This window comes from Micropterus salmoides, unplaced genomic scaffold (genome assembly GCF_014851395.1).
Source record: "Micropterus salmoides isolate LMB-PRFRI ecotype aquatic unplaced genomic scaffold, ASM1485139v1 Ms_hic_scaffold_15, whole genome shotgun sequence".
Lineage (NCBI taxonomy): Eukaryota > Metazoa > Chordata > Actinopteri > Centrarchiformes > Centrarchidae > Micropterus > Micropterus salmoides.
Window position 1 is genome coordinate 6,476,825 of NW_024040596.1, and position 19,542 is coordinate 6,496,366.

Genomic DNA, 19,542 nt, shown 5'->3' on the forward strand with positions numbered 1-19,542 from the left:
ATGAGGAGCTTGTGAAATGCACCTTTTCATTATCTACAAAAATGTTGCATCACCACACTTGGACTAAATTACCCACAATGCATGTAAATCCATCGTCACAGATGGAGAGTCGAATGTCTTGTTTGTGCTCTGCGAGTCTTTCAACTTTGAGCCAATCCACAACTGAGTTTTGAGAACGATGAATGTATGTAGGGAGATTAGGTCGTCAGCTAGACTTTGAGCTTCATTGGCCTTAACATCGAACCCTGTTGAAGTCATAACTGCAGCATTAAGGCCTACTGTCGTAAGATGTCAGTCTATTGACTGCACTTATATTTCTCTCCGGAGATGTGTGCCCATCAATAAGCGGGCGAGTTGGAATTGATTCGTTGGTCAATATGCTTAGGCTACCGGCTAGTAGGTCAGTACAGGGACTACTTCAGTGAATCGATGCTTTTGAGCTTCAGCCTTGATAGTGCGCTAAGTCTTTGGGGATGTTTCTGACTGCAACCAGAGATCTGGGTTCCTATGCAGTATGGAATTTTGATTTCAGTAATTTCCCTAGATGAGTATGGGGAAAAGAAAGTAAGGAAATGCATTTGTGTTTCCTGACTATTGCTCCAATTTAGTTTTCTAATACCTAAAATTCCAAGCGCATAACAGTAGGTAGGGACATGCCCCTTCCAATATCTCAATATATCGCAATAAATTTGATCCAAAAATTTATAGATGCATGTTTTAGTATTTCCTGGCGGTCTCCAGTTTTTCAGACATGTAAGAAATGTGGGCAGCAGTGTGGCGTTATTTCTCTGACCCGAAGCTCTGTGTCGCTGCTGTCTCTGCGTCCCCTTCGCTTAAGAGACACGTTTGCTCTGTTTGGGGCTGTCTCACTGCTCCAGGATGCTTCCCTGTGAGCGGCTGCTTCATCGGAGGGTGCTGAAGTTAACATTTCTGTGGATTTGTGGTGAGATTTATGCCTAACACAAACAAACACATGCCCACTCAAAAATAACGTGGCGTTATTGCACTAAATGATTTTAATCTCCTGGCGCTGCCGGCATGCTTAAACACTAAGTGCACATTCAGCGTTGCCCCTAGCGATGATGCTTACTTACTGGAACAGGATTATCAGAGGCTGTGAGACATTTGCAGCTAAGGTGTGAAGATTCATTAGTTAGTTTCGCCATTGTGATTGTCCCAGTGCCTTCCTGTGTAAACAAATACTCGCCGCAAAATAAAAAAAAGATGACAGAGCGATTGAAAACTGTGAGATGACAGCTGGCTGTGAAAGAAGTATCAACTACCAAGTGCAAATTTAGCTAAGTATGATGACGGAAACATTCTTGAATGTCAGTGGTTTGGTGATATTTTGTTTCCTAATGAGCCAAACCATACAAGTGATCATATCTCATAATGTGGGTGGTGGCGGCGCATAGATAAGATGCATGCTTTGGTGTGGGAGACCTGGGTTCGATTCCCACTGTGAGACATTCGCTTTGGATAAAAGCGTCGGCTAAATGAATAAATGTAAACATGTTTGTGAATGAAGATGGCTGTGGTCTGCATTGAAAATTTGTTTTCATTGCCTATAGGCCAGTAGCCTACTGCATAACAGTAAAATTAAATCCATCCTTTCTGACATCCTTGTGGTTGTCTCGGTGTCTCTTTCCACCTCTCCGCCTGTTAAATTGTTGATGCGTTGACCCATCTCTTTCGCTCTCTCTCTCTCTCTCTTGTTCTCTCTCTGTAGCTGAGTTGGGGGACTACAGTGAAACGGAGCATACAGCAGGCTACCTGTCGGAATACTGCTTCATTTCCAATCCTCCGCAAGACTTCCACAAAGAGGTCGCCAAACATCACCAGCAGCACAGGTACACTGAGATGCAGAAACAAGCCCAGTTGTGATCCCCCACACACATTCAAATGCATGTACAAACACAAAGGGACTCACACATTCGCATTAACCGTTCGTGTGGTGGTAAAATCACTCAAAAAATGACCTTGACGAGATCTCTGTATGGCCAGATAAAGAGACTGTTCATCTAAGGTCACTTCAGAGTCACTGTCGTATTAAATGTTGTTACATTGGCACCATTTTCAGCAGTAAAAGTCATTCATTCTGCCATCAGTGTTGGCATATTGGCACCTGTCAAAACAGAGATCACTACTTCACATACTTGCGTACATACCGACGCACACGTACGCACCATGGTACACACGCACACAAATGATTTGCGTGACACAGGTCATCTGACATTTTCCCTGCTGTTACAGGGCTCGACAATAACGGTGGCCCGATGGCCCGATGGCCCGAGGGCCCGGGGCCAGTAAAAAGTAACATCGGGACAGTTGAACTTGCAACTTTGGGCCAGTGTCAAAACATTAGTATTAAAAAAACGAATACAAAAAAATCACATTACAAACTCAACATCCTGCAGTTGTTTTTGCAGTTCTCAGTCGCTAGTTTGAAGTCTTCTTTTACACCGATTTAGAGTGAAATAAACCAGAAAGCAGCGTATGCTTTAGGGCGGGACTACCTTGTGATTGACATGTAGCTACCATGGCGACCTGTCAATCAGGATAGGGATAGAGGCGACTAGTATTCGCTGCTCTGTATACGTTTAATTAGTAAATGGCCACTGGTCCGGTGGGGCCAGTTGCAAAAAAGTTTAACGTTGAGCCCTGTCATATCTCTAATCACCCATTTCTGTTGTTTTGTTTTTGTGCCCTTCATATTCTCTCTTCTTCCCCACCTGTCACTTCCTTCCCCCCTCCTCCCAGTGGCCTATCTCCTGCCCAGTCAGAGTTTAATTATCTGAACACAGCACGCACGCTGGAGCACTACGGGGTAGAGCTGCACTATGCAAGGGTAAGTAACGTTTTATTCTGTGACCGTTAACACCCGTCTGTTTTGGTGTATGTGTGCTCTATATACGCTGATTGTCTGTTGCCTCATCGTTTTCTTTCCCCAGCAAAAAGCATTGCCGCGTCACTCTAGCCTTCTCTCCCTTCTCCTACAACATAATTCAACCCGTGGTATCAGAATGTATATAATAAAGCCCCAGTCTGCACTCCGCTATCACAACATGGTTGCTTCAACGCTGTTATTACCGCAGCAGCTGAGGAGGAATGAGAACAGGTTGGAGGAGCTGCAGCGTGTACAGCTGATGTTGATGCCCACACATTGGCGTTGCAGCTCTCACTGAAACAGCAACAGATAGTAGCAGAGTAGCCGAATCATCATTTATTCTTTCATAGATTTCTATTGGATGGACATAAATCTCAATTTCTACTCTGGCCACTGTGTTAGAGTTAAAGCTGAAGGAGTCAACCATGATGTCATTGTGGAGTGAAAGTTGTGTTGCGGTTGTCCTTAAACGTACTGACGGTAAACCTGCTCACATGTCATGAGGTTATTTATTTTTTTATTTGTCTGAGGTCAGAAAGTGATTAAAGAAAAGATTTGAAGCAGATTATTTTGTTATTACATAAGCATTGCTTGCATCATTTGGTTGGGGAGTAGCCTTGCTTTTTAATGTAATAATCTTTCCTTTAGGAGTAAAAGGTTGAACATTTATAAGCAATGAATTTATGAACCTTAATAAAAAAAATCTAAATTTCAAAGCATGCAGCAACGGAATAATTAAGCAAGAAGTATAAAAAGTCGTCCCTTTAAATGGGGTCACTAGCTAGGAAAAAAGTCATGAACAGAACAGAACAATCTTGAAATGGTTAACAGTCTCCATGCTTGTTTTGGCTATTCATTATTATTGATTAGCAAAGGTTTCAGTCAATCAATTTTGTTGTCTTCATAAAGCAGCACAGGATAAACATATTTCAGCACTCTGTCACTGTCAGTATCACATTGCAGGATGTCCAGTGTAAACTGTATAAAATTACACTTATACATTAGATAACCAATTACAACCCATTGGACCCAGGCCTAAACCCATCCTCGCATACTGTTGTGAGTTTCTTTCAGTGTGTCATTAACCTCTAGGCAGGCGGACCCACACGGCAGGTCTTGTTTTCAGCAACGTCTGCTTGTTTTGTAGAAGTGAGGAAGCCTACCAAAAACCACACTCCATCACACACTCTCTTCCCATGTTCACAGGACCAGAGCAACACAGAGATTCTTATTGGGGTGATGTCTGCCGGCATTGTGGTTTACAAGAACAGGGTACGGATGAACTATTTCCCATGGTGAGTGACACACACACACACACACACAAAACATAAAATTACATGCGTTGTTAAGTGTTCACTATCTGTGTGTGAGCTGTGAGACGTATCTGTTGCCAAAGCCAGTTGTTGTGATGGGATGTGTATGGTGTACAAATGAGAGGTTACTTACAAAGATTACTCCACGGTTGAAATGCGCGGGGAGGGAGACGGAGTGAAGCCGTCGATGGTGAGACAGAAGGTTTTGGTGAGAACGTTGGGACCTACGTGGATTTTATCATATTTGTCACAGGCCAGTTTTAGAAAGTTGGCTTGAATCCATGATTAAATTTCGGTGAGTCAGTTGGTCAGGGTGGATGTGTAATCATCAGCACAGACGTGGAGATCATGAAAACCGATGAAATCACAGAGGGGGAGAAGGTAGTGGATGAACAGCAGAAGCCCAAGTACTTGGAAGTTTGGGAGAGGTGTCAGTTCGGTAGCAAGCGGGCAAACCTCTTTGTGTTGGTTGGAGGGCACAATATAGACAGAAAGAGATAAAAACATAAATACTTTTTGAACGACCATGTGTACCTCCAAACTAACTGCAGTTTCAGAAACTCAGCGCGAAACAAAAAAGTAGTTTGTGATCAAACAGTTTTAGTTACACCTGCTTCGAACCACAAGCAAGGTTGGTGAAAAACCAACTGTTTCAGGGAAGCTACTCTGTGGCCAACAGCAGAAAAGCTGGCAGCTCTCAGGTGTGAATGGAAAACGGAGCGCTGCTAGAAAGAAACACAAGCCCTTCTCCATTGATACTTTCATGCTAAAAACCATTAGCAACTCCGCTGGAACTGTTGAATCTTTGCTGCCTTGCTTCCTGTGGTTCGAGCGTTAACTGTTGACACGACTACAGAGCGCTTCTCCGTCATTTCCCCTGATCTGGGGAATCAAACTGTGGATGTTCTTGTCACCTCTCTGTCCGTCAGTCTGCTGCCAGCTCCACTTGAAGCGCCTCCAGGGACCCTTTTACTGAAAAATGTGCTGCGTAATCATTTAGCAAAACTCTCACATGGTGATAATTGACATGGCGTGTTTAACCCTTGGTTGATCGTTTCTATCTCCACCAGATTTTTACTAGGGAGGAGGAGGCTTCGTGTTGAACTAGGTTTCCAGGAAATATCACAGCCATCAAATCTGCTTGCTCTCCTTCTGTTTTTGTTATTTATTCACCCCTCTCTGTTGAATTCACTTACTCTCATCACTCGATATGTCTCTTGCTCTCTGCTGTCTCCAAAGCACCCATTCTAGGAAATCTACCATACTCTGCTGCTGCACTGTGGGAGGCTAAATGTTCATGGGTGCCGGGGGTGGGATAGTAACTGCTCAAATCCCTGTAACTCCGGAAGATAATTCACTCGTGTGTAGGCTTAATGCACACACACGCCCTGACCAAATACACATAGCAGCTGGTGTGGGGGGCGTGTGTGTGTGTGTGTATGTGGTAAGATGAGTTTGAGTGTGTGACATTGTGGGGACCAAATTCATAAATCCGGGGACTCTCCTCCCCCTTCGGGGACAGAGAGCATGACGGTTTTTAGGGTAAAGAATTGGGTTTTTGGTTAGAGTTTAGGTAAGTCTCCATGAAAAGGAGCTAAATAAATGTATTGTAGTGAATAAACATGCGTCAAAGGTCCTCCTAAGTCGAGAAAAAAAATAGCTGTGTGTGTGCATAGTGCACAGTTGAGCTAAGTTTAGAGACCAACAGCGGTGTCCCCAACAGCTGTCCACTACCATGTGTTAGGAAGAGAGAGACATAACAGTCAATAGTGTCTCTCAACCCTACGCTCACTTTTTTTCCTCCCGCTCTTCTTTATTTTCTCTTTCTTCATTCTCGCTTAAACAAAGGCTCACTGTTTCTACATCTGCTTTAGTCCTGTCACTTCTCGAGGTGTCTCTCCTCTCTCGTCATTTTTCCTCTTACTTGCTATAAATTGAACTGTAAGATACAATGAGTAAGTGTTGAGAGGGAGAGAGAGAGAGAGAAACATTTAGTAGTTTGCCTCTTTCCTATTTCTGTTCCCAACAGCCTGACAAATGAGACGTACTTAGATGGGGCATGACTCATACTCTGCCTGAGCGTGTGTGTGTTTGTTCATGCAAGTGTGTGTGTGTGAGTAAGTATGTAAAATATATTTAGCATGGAGTGATGAGTCACAGCAGCAACAGAGCTCTGGGAAGGGATTATTTTACTCTGCCGATCATCAGTAGACATCTTACTGTGGCCGTGTGTGTGTGTGTGGTCTTGTGATTCGAACATTATTTTATACCGTTTCCGCCTCTTTAGACGCATCACTTGATAATACACAGAGTGATGACAAATGTTGGACTCTAGTGTGTTCTCTTATAACCCACACACTCCAGCTGTGGACGGAGGAACGGGTCAGAGGTTAAATGAACAGTTGGGAAGTGACTCATGGGTCAGCTTACTTGAAGAACAGGCGATTCATTGACGAGTGTGCTTTTCAATTCTATTTATTGATTCCTGAAGGAGAAGTTTGGATCTGCGATGCCTCTGTAGACATTGCCAGTTATGAATGCTTAGATTATGGTGGACTGGAGCAAGTGTGGCTGAGTGTAGCTAAACACTAACTTCCTTCTATTTTTAGTGCTGGGCAATGATTCAAATTTTTAATCGCATTATTTTCTGCGATTAAATCACATTGTTATGCACAAAATTGAATAATGAATTCTAAAGTACTGTATTATGCACTTTTAATTTAAATGTACTACTATGTACACAAAAGTGCAATAACGTGTGGTTTGCAAACACTTTAAACAAATAAGGTGCTTTGTTCCCTTTACACAGTAAAAATAAAATATTTCTTGTAAATCTCAACCTAAACATTTAATGTAATCAAATCAAATATAAAACCAAAGCTGTTTGCCGCTGCCAGGGCATAACTTGTTAGTCCAGACCCACGATCATAACATCATAAAAGGCACCTTCTGAGCAACAGGTTAACTAACATACGTAAATCTGTTTTTTTTTCTCAGAACAGGTATCAACAGAAACATTTTCTTTTATTGTGGACCAGCATAAACAGTCTATGTTCAGTAGCAAGTGTCCCTGTTAGTCAGGGGAACTGCGGTGGTGCTCGCCTCACACACACACTCGCCCGCTCGCTGCTGAAGTTGAATTGTCTTGAACTTTTTGTACGCAATGCTCAGCACAAATCATTGGAAGAGTAGCGTGCAGAAGCCGTTTCCATGGTTACTCTCCATAGAGCGCCTGCTGTCTCCTGTTCACCAGAGCAAACAACAACCCCACGGGGCCAAGCGACTATGTTGTGATTTTAAGAACATTCCTAACACCGTCATCTTCCCCAATACTAATCAGCTTGCAGTGCGTAGCTATCCACTTCATTATGCCGTTTGATCGCTTGTCTTGCTTTTGTTATCTACTTCTCCCACACGCTGCATCCAGCGTAGTCTGCCGAATCCTCCCTCCACTGCTTGTTTGGGTGGGTGATTTGCAGGCTGATCAACATCCCGCCCCTGTTTATTTTACTTTTATCATTTGAAATACCACTGACGTGCCAGAGGTTCTGTCATTGCAAAGTTATGCTGTGCATCCAAGCATTGTACAATCTCTTTAAATTCTAGTTTTTATTCCAAATTTTCCAAAAGATACCAAAATCCCTAACCTGGTTCCAGACATATAAATAGCCGCCCAGATGTCTGATTTCTTTCATCAATTTAAATAGGTCTGGTGTTTTGCTCTTTTTCTGCATGTTGGAGAAAAAGTCGATTAATCCAATTACAAAGCTTTGTAGGCGGCGTAAGGAATGTCAACATCATCTTTCTGCATAGCTAGCTAGCTATATAACTACAGCAATGAAAAATAGTGACCAGAAAATATCCTCAAAAATAGCGGCAAGTCGATAAGAATAATGCAACTATACAGTCTTTTGTTAGTCAGATTACAGACATAGTGACCTTTTTGAGTTTTATATATATTATATAAGATTCCCTCAGTGTAATCCTCACATAGATTCAATGATGGACTGGGACAAAATGATACAGAAAATATAGTATTATGTCAGAAAAAGATGATTTTTCCAGCCTTAAAGTTACTTAATGGGAAACAAAAAAGGATAAGATAATGAGGAGTTACAGATAGAAGCACCTTTCACATATTATTAGATTTGTTGTGTATTTTTTTTAGATGGTTATGGTATTGCCAGTAAAGCAAGTATTAAACACATGTTTGAGTTATGATTTTCAGCTAATTTAAGTGCTGTATGATTGTATTCTTTTTTTAGCATTACATAATTATCAAAATTACATTTTATTGAAGATTGTTTCGCTGTTTTGTGTTGGGGCATGCCTACTACTGTTACAAAAGTGTAAACAACATTAGTGTGTCAAATTCAATACAGGTGATATAACTAACTTAGGTTAATTAGTTAATTTAATGTTTTTGTCTTCTCCTGCTTCTAGGTTGAAAATTGTGAAAATCTCCTTCAAGTGCAAACAGTTCTTCGTCCAACTAAGAAGAGAAGCAGTAGGTGTACACACACACACCACTTTACCACCACCTCCCTCCCTCAATTGTGTTTAGTTTGTGCTGAGATAAAGGAGTTTACCCAGTGTGTGTGTGTGTGTGTGTGTGTGTGTGTGTGTGTGTGTGTTTCTGTTCATGCTGACTGTAAATGTGTGTATAAACTGTAGATGTTAGATGAGCTGATTCTGCATATGTGTGTGTAATCAGTGTCAGATTAACCCCCTGCTGTTTGTGTCCTGGTTGCCTCTCCTTTAATCCCCTACTGTGCCCTGCATCCCTTGTTTGAGACGTGAAGCTCTTTCTATTCTCAGTGCAGCAAACAATTCCACAGACAGCTGATCTGTCGCTGTCACAGGCAATTTGATGTTTATTTCCACTTCAAATGTTAGCATAGTCCTCGCTCATCCTTCTTGCAGTACTCCTAAATTTGAATCCTTTATAATAAACAGAGTAGGTACTGAGATTTAACAGTTATAGTTGATAATACAATTCTTTTATTTTCATTTTTTCTCTCCCATTTCTTCTCTCAGCATCCTCCCTGAATGCATCTAGAGAGCTGCACTGGCCTTGAACATGGCAAATATTTTATTTAACTGATAATAAATAGATTGCATTTAATGCTGGGATTTTCAATGTCTCCCTCTACTTCTCCATCCATGTCCACTTGTTGTTCACCTTATACTGTCTAGTTCTTGTTCTGTCCTTCTGTCAGTCTTCCTTTCTTTGTTTCTCTGTCTCTTTAAGTTAAATTAAAATAAGAATTCTTGGCGAAGCCACTCTGGGTCACCTTACACACATACAATGAGCTTTGAGTAATAAAACATTGGTAATTAATTTTAATCAACTGGCTTTAAGATTTTGTAAATGGAAAACAAATGAAACTCTGTACCTTGTTACATTTAATGTTGCTAGGTTCATATTGGGATCTGTGACCTTTGTATGTGTAGCCTATTGCATCAAATTCCTATGGAATTAAATGTCATAAATGACATGCACAGTAGTTTGAAATTCTGTTTCCCAAAAAGGGGTATTTATGGATTGAGTCAGCTGCAACATCTGAACATCACATGTTGTGATTACATATATGTCAAAACTAAGATGCACACAGAGAAATCTAAAAGGTAATATAGATTGTGAGCTAAAAATAGTAAACTGTCAAAACAGTTAAGCTAGCTAAAACTAATGAGTAGATAAGTCATACTCAAGTAGATAATTAAAATTAATGGTTAAACAACAGAAACTGTTTGCCAAAAGTAATTAATAAACTGTTGATATAGTTAAGCTAGGTAAACTAATGAATATACAGTCAAAACGGTTATCTTAAAGTAGTGGATAAATGTTTGAAGTAGATAATTAATATTTATAGTTAGGTAAAAGCAATGGATAAACAAAAAAGCTAGCTATAACTAATGAATAAACTGTTGAAGTAGTTAGCTTAAATGGTTGAAGTCGTTAGCTAAAGTAATGAATAAACAGTCGAAAGAGTTGGCTTCAAGAAATGGATAAATGTTGGGAGTTGAAAACTAAAATGAATGGTTGAAATTGTTGGCTAAAAGTAATTGATAAATACACTGTACAAAATTATAAACGCTACAACACTTTTGTTTTTGCCCCCATTCACAATGAGCTGAACTCAAAGATCTGAGACTTTCTCTATGTACACAAAAGGCCTGTTTGTGTGTGGCATATCAAGATGCTGATCAGACAGCATGGGTATTGCACAGGTGTGCCTTAGGCTGGCCACAATAAAAGGCCACTGGCATCTGACACTTTGGAGAGGTGTTCTCTTTATGGATGATTCCCGGTTTTCACTGTACAGGGCAGATGGCAGACGTGTGTGGCGTCGTGTGGTGGAGCAGTTTGCTGACGTCAACGTTGTTGATCGAGTGGCCCATGGTGGCGGTGGGGTTATGGTATGGGCAGGCTTGTGTTATGGACAATGAACACGGGTGCATTTTATTTATGGCATTTTGAATGCTCAGAGATACCGTGACGAGATCCTGAGGCCCATTTTTTTGGCATTCATCCACGTCCATCATCTCATGTTGCAGCATGATTATGCACAGGCCCCATGTTGCAAAGATCTGTGCACAATTCCTGGAAGCTGAAAACATCCCAGTTCTTGCAGGGCCAGCATACTCACCGGACATGTCACCCATTGAGCATGTTTGGGATGCTCTGGATCGGCGTGTACGACAGCGTGTTCCAGGTCCTGCCCATATCCAGCAACTTTGAACAGCCATTGAAGAGTGGACCAACGTTCCACAGGCCACAATCAACAACCTGATCAACTCTATGCAAAGAAGATGTGTTGCACTGCGTGAGGCAAATGGTGGTCACACCTGATACTGACTGGTTTCCGGACCCTGGCCTTTTATTGTGGCCAGCCTAAGGCACACCTGTGCAATACCCATGCTGTCTGATCAGCATCTTGATATGCCACACCTGTGATGTGGATGGATTATCTCTGTAAAGGAGAAGTGCTCACTAACACAGATTTTGACAGATTTGTGAACCATATTTGACAGAAATAGGCCTTTTGTGTACATAAAGAAAGTCTTTGATCTTTGAGTTCAGCTCATGATGAATGGGGGCAAAAACAAAAGTGTTGCGTTTATAAATTTTGTTCAGTGTAGTTGAAACACACTTTACTTGCATTACTGTTAAATTTAGATAGATGGGTACTTACGGCCGAAGTGTTATTCAGTGGCCCACTAACTGTTGTCTTCTCCTCCTTGCACACAGACTGAGACCCGGGAGACGCTACTGGGTTTCAACATGGTGAACTATCGGGCCTGTAAAAACCTGTGGAAGGCCTGTGTAGAACACCACACCTTCTTCAGGCTGGAGCGGCCCATCCCACCACAGAAGAACTTCTTCGCTCACTATTTTACCCTGGGCTCAAAGTTTAGATACTGGTAAGAACAAGAGCACACACACACACTTTATATACACTCCCAGAGTGGGAGGAAATAGACAGAGAATCTCTGGAAAGTCCTGCCTTGATGGACAGACTTTGATTTGAGCTTAAATAATATTCGAACTATTCAACCATTCTTGGAAGATGCCTCAATTTCTTTTACAATTTAAGGACTATTTGAAAATGTTGACCCATCCACAACATGTACACACTCCAATACAGACACAAACACACACACATACTTTGAGCAGACTTGTGGATGCTTTGTCTGTATTTCTTTCTGCCTGCCTCTCAGCAGTAGTCCCATTTCAGGGAAACATCAGCAGAAATACATGATGCAGTTGTTTCTTTTTGTATGAGAGGCTGAAACACTGGAAGGCTAGTGTGTGCCTTTCATGCCACATTTCTCCAGAAATCCACAACTCAATTATTCAGGGTTTTCCTCAACAAAAGAGGAAAAAGTAACTTTTTGTTTGTGTTTGGCCTTGCAAAGAAAAGACTTCTACTACTAAGACTACTGTAAATTTTTCATATTTAAAGTTGGAAAGAGGACAAAGAAATCGAAATAAAATCAATTCAATGACACCTTAGCTACAGCTCTTTTGTCTCCTTTTTCTATGAATTTGGAGTGAGAGATGACCTAAGAGCTGGAGGTCTTGTGATGCATTATTGAGCAGCACTGATGCAACGCAAGCGAACCTTGCTCAAATGTTAGGCTGATGCTGTGTGTCTGGCTGTGTTTTCGTCCTTATTGACTGACTTTCCAATACAACAATTTTGAATTGCGGATTTGTGTTGTTAACATGTTATTAACAGTGTATTGCATGGTAAAATAACCATATTGTTGTTTTGAACTTGTTACTGGCTGGCAGGCTATGCTCTTAACGCTGGTTTTATTTGGCCTGATTTGTTCATTTGAATCAGAATCAGAAAATGCTTTATTGCCAAGTAGTTTTTACACATACAAGGAATTTGCACCTCACGTAGACAAAGATACAGTTGACTTGAAGGCTGGATTTTTCTAGAGGATTTGAGAGACTGAAGCCACCTAAGTATCTCTTCTTATTGAAGAACAAAACTGTATATTCCTGTAGTGTGAAAACAATATCTCACTACATATCTTAAGGTCAGATAGGTCAACTAAAAGTAAACTTTTAGTTAAAAAATCAGTTTTTGAAACCTTGCTAAACCTAAGAGTTGAAGATTTTCATCCTGTTTCACTTCTGTTAAAGTTTTATTTTCTAAGAGTCCATTGTTTTTGTTGTTTCTGTCCCTAGCGGGCGGACGGAGGTGCAGTCTGTGCAGTATGGAAAGGAGAAAGGCATCAAGGACAGAGTTTTTGCCAGGTAATCGACATATCTTTCATGTCTTTCTTGGTTAGTTTGATGTAGCCATTCCCATCCTGTAAAGGTAGATAAACACTACATACACACAACTTTAATTTATTATTACTATTGTTTTTATTCTGGCCACAACTGAATTAAGCTGCGTTTCGACCACAGGAACTCTATACCCTGGAACTAGGAACCTTTGGAGGAACTCACTGCGTTTCCACCGAAGGGACGAGGGTCTAAATTTAGTTCGAGGGTCTTTATTTTACCCCCCAAAAGTCCCTGCTCGGGGGGTAGTACTTTCCGAAAGTACCGGTACTTTGAGGGGGGGTACAATTCTCTTCTCTTTACCACCAATAAATCACAATCAACAGTCAGATAGCCACACAAGTCTCGCCGACATCCGCCTGAGATTGTATGTCGGCATTTAATGTGTTGCTCAGAAATAGCAGCTAGCGTGCAGCGGTGTGTTTACAGCGAACAGCTGATGGAGTTACGCTAAATACTGGGTCCAGAGTTTTCATCAGTAAGGAAGTTTTTACACAGAGCCGAAGTCGGTCTTTTCATCTCCAAAACAAGAACAGCTGATTACAGCAGGTAATAAATTCGTTAAAAGTCCCGTTCTTCCGACGCTCAGGCGACATAGATGTGATGCTGCCAGCTGATCTGCAGCTCTTGTTGGCTGGAAATGTTTTAATAACCTTCCAATATTTTAGTTTCTTCCTCTGTGCTGGAGTTATTTTAAGAACTTGTTGGCTTTATCCAGTTTGTTATTAAATTTGTAACAATTTATCAAGTGTCTCTTCATTATCCACACAAAAAAAGCTGTTTTTAATGGTCAAGCAAAGCCTATAGTTTTTCATTATATTCCAATAACTTCTGATGTTTATTTATACATTTTTCTCATGGATAGTGGTTACTAAATAATGATACCAGCCCATCGCTTTATACACAGTATAGGCTTACATCAGCTGGTTAATTTGCCTAATCTTCACCAGTCTTTAGACCACGGTGGAAACACACATAACAATGGGCTGAAGGAACCTTTTAGTTCCTTGAAAAGAGATCCGGGGACGAAAGGCGGCTTTAATATCTTGGTCTTTGCAGATCTCCCAGTAAGCCATTGGCCAGGAAGTTGCTGGGTGGAACTGACTGGGAGTCGGTCAGCAGGAACAGCCTATCAGATGAGAGACTGGAGACCCAGAGCCTGCCCACTCGCTCACCGCCTGGGACGCCCAATCAGTGAGTCCAAGTTTCAGGGTTCATACCAGGTTGGGGTCCACTTCAGCTTCATTTCAGACAATTATGGCAGTGGACATTTAATGTAATCACATTCAACATGATGAGGAATATTTAAAATTACTTTCTTCTCATGTGTTGAATTCATTCAGTTAAAAGGGAAGACAGATAAGTTTTAAAGCAACTATAATTCAGTATTTTTTAATTAATGTCCCTAGAAAAAATACAAATCTTTTAATGGGTAAGTCTCTGTAGTACGGAAGAGGATTAGGGCCACATGTGAAAAATGTTTGTTCTACGTTTAGTCAGTCTGCTTTCTGTGATCAGGAAACCTGTTCTGAAAAATTTGCTGCTGTCTAAAATTGTGATTTATTATTGATTTAATAATTAGTAAATAAGAGTGTGGTTCTGAGCATACGTTGGATGCCAGCATTATTTGGGTATGTCAGTATTTGATACCCACAGCAGCAGCACATTTTAGTCAGTATCAAGTTGTATTCCCCGCCCTTGAACAGTATGTGTCTTGTCAGGAATTCGCTGTTTGTACAAGAGGGCACACGACTACGCCCATCGTCTGTTGGCCACCTGGTCGATCATGTGATCCACGCTTCACCCAGCCTGCCTGTCTTCTCCTCCAATCACAAGTCGGCGTCGTCCACGCAGGCCAACAGCATCAGCTTGGACTCCACACCGTAAGTCTCGCCCTTGCTTGGGCGCATGATGGAATTATGACCGTCAGCGGAAAATTGTATTGTTCTCATTTTCCGTGTGCGCCGCGTCCTTTCCTTTCTTCCTCTGTATTCTTGTTTTTGATGCACACACACACCCGCCCACTTTCTTTAAAGCTGTTTCTCTTTGGGGGAGAAAAAACATCAACTGACTTGGTGGCAGGGAAATAGATTTCACTGTAAGTCAACTACCGCATAAATAAAGCAACCCCCCCCCCCCAACAAAAAAAAAAGAAAAAACAGCCACCCTTTCATTTTGAAGTTTAATTTTACTCATCGGTGTTAGTGCCACTCTGTCTGACTGTACTGCTGAGTTGACTGGTTTTTAAATGTCTGTCTGTGACTGTGGCTTCTCCCAACAGTTCACACCCTCTCCCAGTGTCACTTAGCTGGCCCCATTGAAAAGATGAACCCTTTGAAAAACCGCTTGTAAAATGTGTTTATAGCGGGTAGCAGGGCGGAGAGTTTGTACTTGGCTGAACTAAGGATTAGTGTGTGTGTGTGTGCGCGTGTGTGTTTTCTGCATGTTCTAAATGTGCTCACACACTATAAAATATCTGGTGAATCCCTTTAAGTAGTGTAATAAAGTTCCACATTTCTGTTTCAAGGCCTGGAAGCCTGTGAGTAAAAGGCTGTTCATAATTGATTCTGAAAACACTGGAATCTCTCTTTCAGTAAACGTCAGTACTCGTCTACAATGCCTTCTAATCCTCTTTGTTACAAATATTGTCTCAGAATATTGTGGCATGGCCTTCACGACTTTGGTCTTTGTTAGCAAATTGATCACAAACCTTGTGGAATGTGAGGTTAGAAATACTTAGCGAAGACTGGGTTAAATTGCAAACCAGTCGTTTGCTCTCTTGCTAAGCTGCTCACTCACTCAGCCACGCTCGATTGACACCGTGTGAGCCTTTCTCCGAGCTAGCACGGTAATCTAATATTGTTTAGTCGCAACTTTTTTACAGGTTTATCGAAATCTAACAGCATTATTCTGTTGTTCCGAATAGAAAAAAAATAGATAAGATATCATGTTATGTTTGAGTGTCAAGTAGGACCATTTTTATACAGGTGCTGGTCATATAATTAGAATATCATCAAAAAGTCGATTTATTTCAGTAATTCCATTCAAAAAGTGAAACTTGTATAATGTATATTCATTCCACACAGACCGATATATTTCCAGTGTTCATTCCTTTTAATTTTGATGATTATAACTGACAACTAATGAAAACCCCAAAATCAGTATCTCAGAAAATTTGAACATTGTCAAAAGGTTCTATATTGAAGACACCTGGTGCTACACTCTAATCAGCCAATTAACTCAAAACACCTGCAAAGGCCTTCAAATGATCTCTCAGTCTAGTTCTGTAGGCTACACAATCATGGGGAAGACTGCTGACTTGACAGCTGTCCAAAAGACGACCATGACACCTTGCACAAGGAGGGCAAGACACAAAAGGTCATTGCTAAAGAGGCTGGCTGTTCACAGAGCTCTGTGTCCAAGCACATTAATAGAGGCGAAGGGAAGGAAAAGATGTGGTAGAAAAAGTGTACAAGCAATAGGGATAACGCACCCTGGAGAGGATTGTGAAACAAAACCCATTCAAAAATGTGGGGGAGATTCACAAAGAGTGGACTGCAGCTGGAGTCAGTGCTTCAAGAACCACCACGCACAGACGTATGCAAGACATGGGTTTCAGCTGTCGCATTCCTTGTGTCAAGCCACTCTTGAACAAGACACAGCGTCAGAAGCATCTCGCCTGGGCTGAAGACAAAAAGGACTGGACTGCTGCTGAGTGGTCCAAAGTTATGTTCTCTGATGAAAGTAAATTTTGCATTTCCTTTGGAAATCAGGTCCCAGAGTCTGGAGGAAGAGAGGAGAGGCACAGAATCCACATTGCTTGAAGTCCAGTGTAAAGTTTCCACAGTCAGTGATGGTTTGGGGTGCCATGTCATCTGCTGGTGTTGGTCCACTGTGTTTTCTGAGGTCCAAGGTCAACGCAGCCGTCTACCAGGAAGTTTTAGAGCACTTCATGCTTCCTGCTGCTGACCAACTTTATGGAGATGCAGATTTCATTTTCCAACAGGACTTGGCACCTGCACACAGTGCCAAAGCTACCAGTACCTGGTTTAAGGACCATGGTATCCCTGTTCTTAATTGGCCAGCAAACTGGCCTGACCTTAACCCTATAGAAAATCTATGGGGTATTGTGAAGAGGAAGATGCGATACGCCAGACCCAACAATGCAGAAGAGCTGAAGGCCACTATCAGAGCAACCTGGGCTCTCATAACACCTGAGCAGTGCCACAGACTGATGGACTCCATGCCACGCCGCATTGCTGCAGTAATTCAGGCAAAAGGAGCCCCAACTAAGTATTGAGTGCTGTACATGCTCATACTTTTCATGTTCATACTTTTCAGTTGGCCAACATTTCTAAAAATCCTTTTTTTGTATTGGTCTTATATTCTAATTTTCGGAGATCCTGAATTTGGGATTTTCATTAGTTGTCAGTTTTAATCATCACAATTAAACGAAATAAACATTTGAAATATGTCAGTCTGTTTGTAATGAATGAATATAATATCCAAGTTTCACTTTTTGAATGGAATTACTGAAATAAATCAACTTTTGATGATATTCTAATTATATGACCGGCACCTGTATGTTGAGCTGGAAATGAGCTACAAGTGTAAGAGGCATTCATATGTGCTTTTGGCCTGGACCAGTTTGTGTTTGAATGTCAGTAATTCGAATGAGTCACAAGATGCATTGTAGATATGGCATGTTTTTTCTGTTGACACAGTAGGAGAGTGTTTGTGTGTGTGAGAGAGAGAGAGGTGGTAGGATGGAACATTTCTCAGTTGGAAATCAAAGTGGTTAAGTAACATTACAGTGGTAGTTCCGCTGCCTACAAAGCTGCACACACACGCCAAGTTATTGGCTCATCACTCTGTTATGCAGCCAAAAGATGACATAATCACCTGCTCTCTCTTCCTCAGACAGCACACACATTATCCATGCATAAGAGTTTATTAGCTTTATGTAGTTTGTCCATCATGGTAGTCATTATCCTTTCGATACTTAATTTTACATTTCTATATTTAATTTATAATAATATATTTATTAGCTCAGAATTTCATTCAGCTTAAAACAGAAAAACTGTTTGCCATAATGTTAGGAAGAGTACAATTAAACTGACAATGAAAATAATAATTTGAAAACATTTCAGAACAATCATTATATCTGAGTCTATTCTGAGATTCCACTGGTTGTCCTCCGTTCGTGGCATGAGGAGACATATTTTGCTGGAGTTATTTGCTCTAAATAGAGCATTTGGACACCCTATGGCAGACCAATCTATTTCAGCGACCGAGTTTATTTTGCATAAATTATTTCTCTTTGGTGAGAAGCCCTAACCTTTAAAGTCTATGATGACTGAATATTTGCAATCTTAACTGGTATGACTCACACCTATTTAAATATCTTCAGGTCCATCACTTTGCTCTGACCCAAAATCCACATTTTCCTCCCAAGATTTTCCTCCAATAAAAACTAAATTAGAGTCTGCTTTCTCTCCCACAGGCCACAGTTATACGCTGTGTCAGTTCCACACATAAGCAATACAACAAAGCCACAACCCTTGAGCACTTTCTATAACTTTCTTTTTTTAGTTGTGTAGAGTGAAAATCTTCTGTTTAGCTAACCGCGGTACATTTCAGTGATGTTTTTTAACATGCAGTTCTTTGACGGTGTCGGGGAACAGCTATACAATATACCGTAACACAACATTGCATGCAACTATATGGTGTGTTATGATGATTACTTTGTAGGCTATAATCAGACCCGTTTCTTTACAGAAAGGCTACAGACTGGCTTTGGAAAATAATTTTGTTTTGAAAAAACTCTTGGGTGTGCACTGAAAGTATTTTAAATGTATCTGTTAGTGGTTCTGAATGCACTGTGGTTCATTATAGCAGCTTGTTTTAGACTTGGTCTTCTCATGTACCCGCATGTGATTCTTCTGTCACTGTTCTCACTCATTTAGTTCTGTCCTCTGTCAACTTTCACGCTATAGAAGACAATAAGGATTTGCTTCCAGTCAAAACATTTGAGAAGGAAAGAGTGCGCCATGATGCTGCTGAAAGCCTTACCTGACTGACAATGTTGTTCCATCACAAACACTGACTGTCTTTTATTGTGTGGCTGATAGAGAGGGGGGTGGGGGGGTTCCTTCCTCTTACCTTTTATTGTGGTTAATGTATTGTGACCAACACAGTGCTATTAAGCCTCTCTGTCTCTTGCAATGTCTTTCTCTCCCAGTCTCTTGTATCTGTTTTTCTCCATCTGTGTCTTTTTTTTTTTTTTTTACCTCTCACCTCTTTAACTAACGGGACAGTCTTCAGCTAGACCATTGCTTATGTCTTTTGCTGTAAGTTCGTGCCTTTGGTACCCCAAAAGGCCAGTCTGTTACCCTTGTTTAGTCAGCAGTTATGCTGCTAAACATCGATTTAAGAGATTAATTTTGTAATTATTTACACTCGTAATGAAGTAAAGTTTTGTTCTTTACTGGATTGTAAGTATGAAGCTGGAGTGTGTCTTTGCTCAATCAGATTGC

The 19,542-nt window shown here is 41.0% G+C and overlaps 1 protein-coding gene across 3 annotated transcripts in view; it reads left to right on the top strand.

Moving 5' to 3' along the window:
* Positions 1 to 19,542, top strand: part of ptpn4a (protein tyrosine phosphatase non-receptor type 4a) — a 78,679-nt gene that overhangs the window by 46,351 nt on the left and 12,786 nt on the right. For all 3 annotated transcript variants that reach the window (XM_038720141.1, XM_038720140.1, XM_038720142.1), the window contains 8 exons: positions 1,730 to 1,850; positions 2,761 to 2,848; positions 4,094 to 4,182; positions 8,644 to 8,707; positions 11,453 to 11,625; positions 12,905 to 12,973; positions 14,066 to 14,200; positions 14,728 to 14,889. In XM_038720141.1, coding sequence (XP_038576069.1) covers positions 1,730 to 1,850; positions 2,761 to 2,848; positions 4,094 to 4,182; positions 8,644 to 8,707; positions 11,453 to 11,625; positions 12,905 to 12,973; positions 14,066 to 14,200; positions 14,728 to 14,889 — 901 coding nt within the window. The remainder of the gene's footprint in view (positions 1 to 1,729; positions 1,851 to 2,760; positions 2,849 to 4,093; positions 4,183 to 8,643; positions 8,708 to 11,452; positions 11,626 to 12,904; positions 12,974 to 14,065; positions 14,201 to 14,727; positions 14,890 to 19,542) is intronic.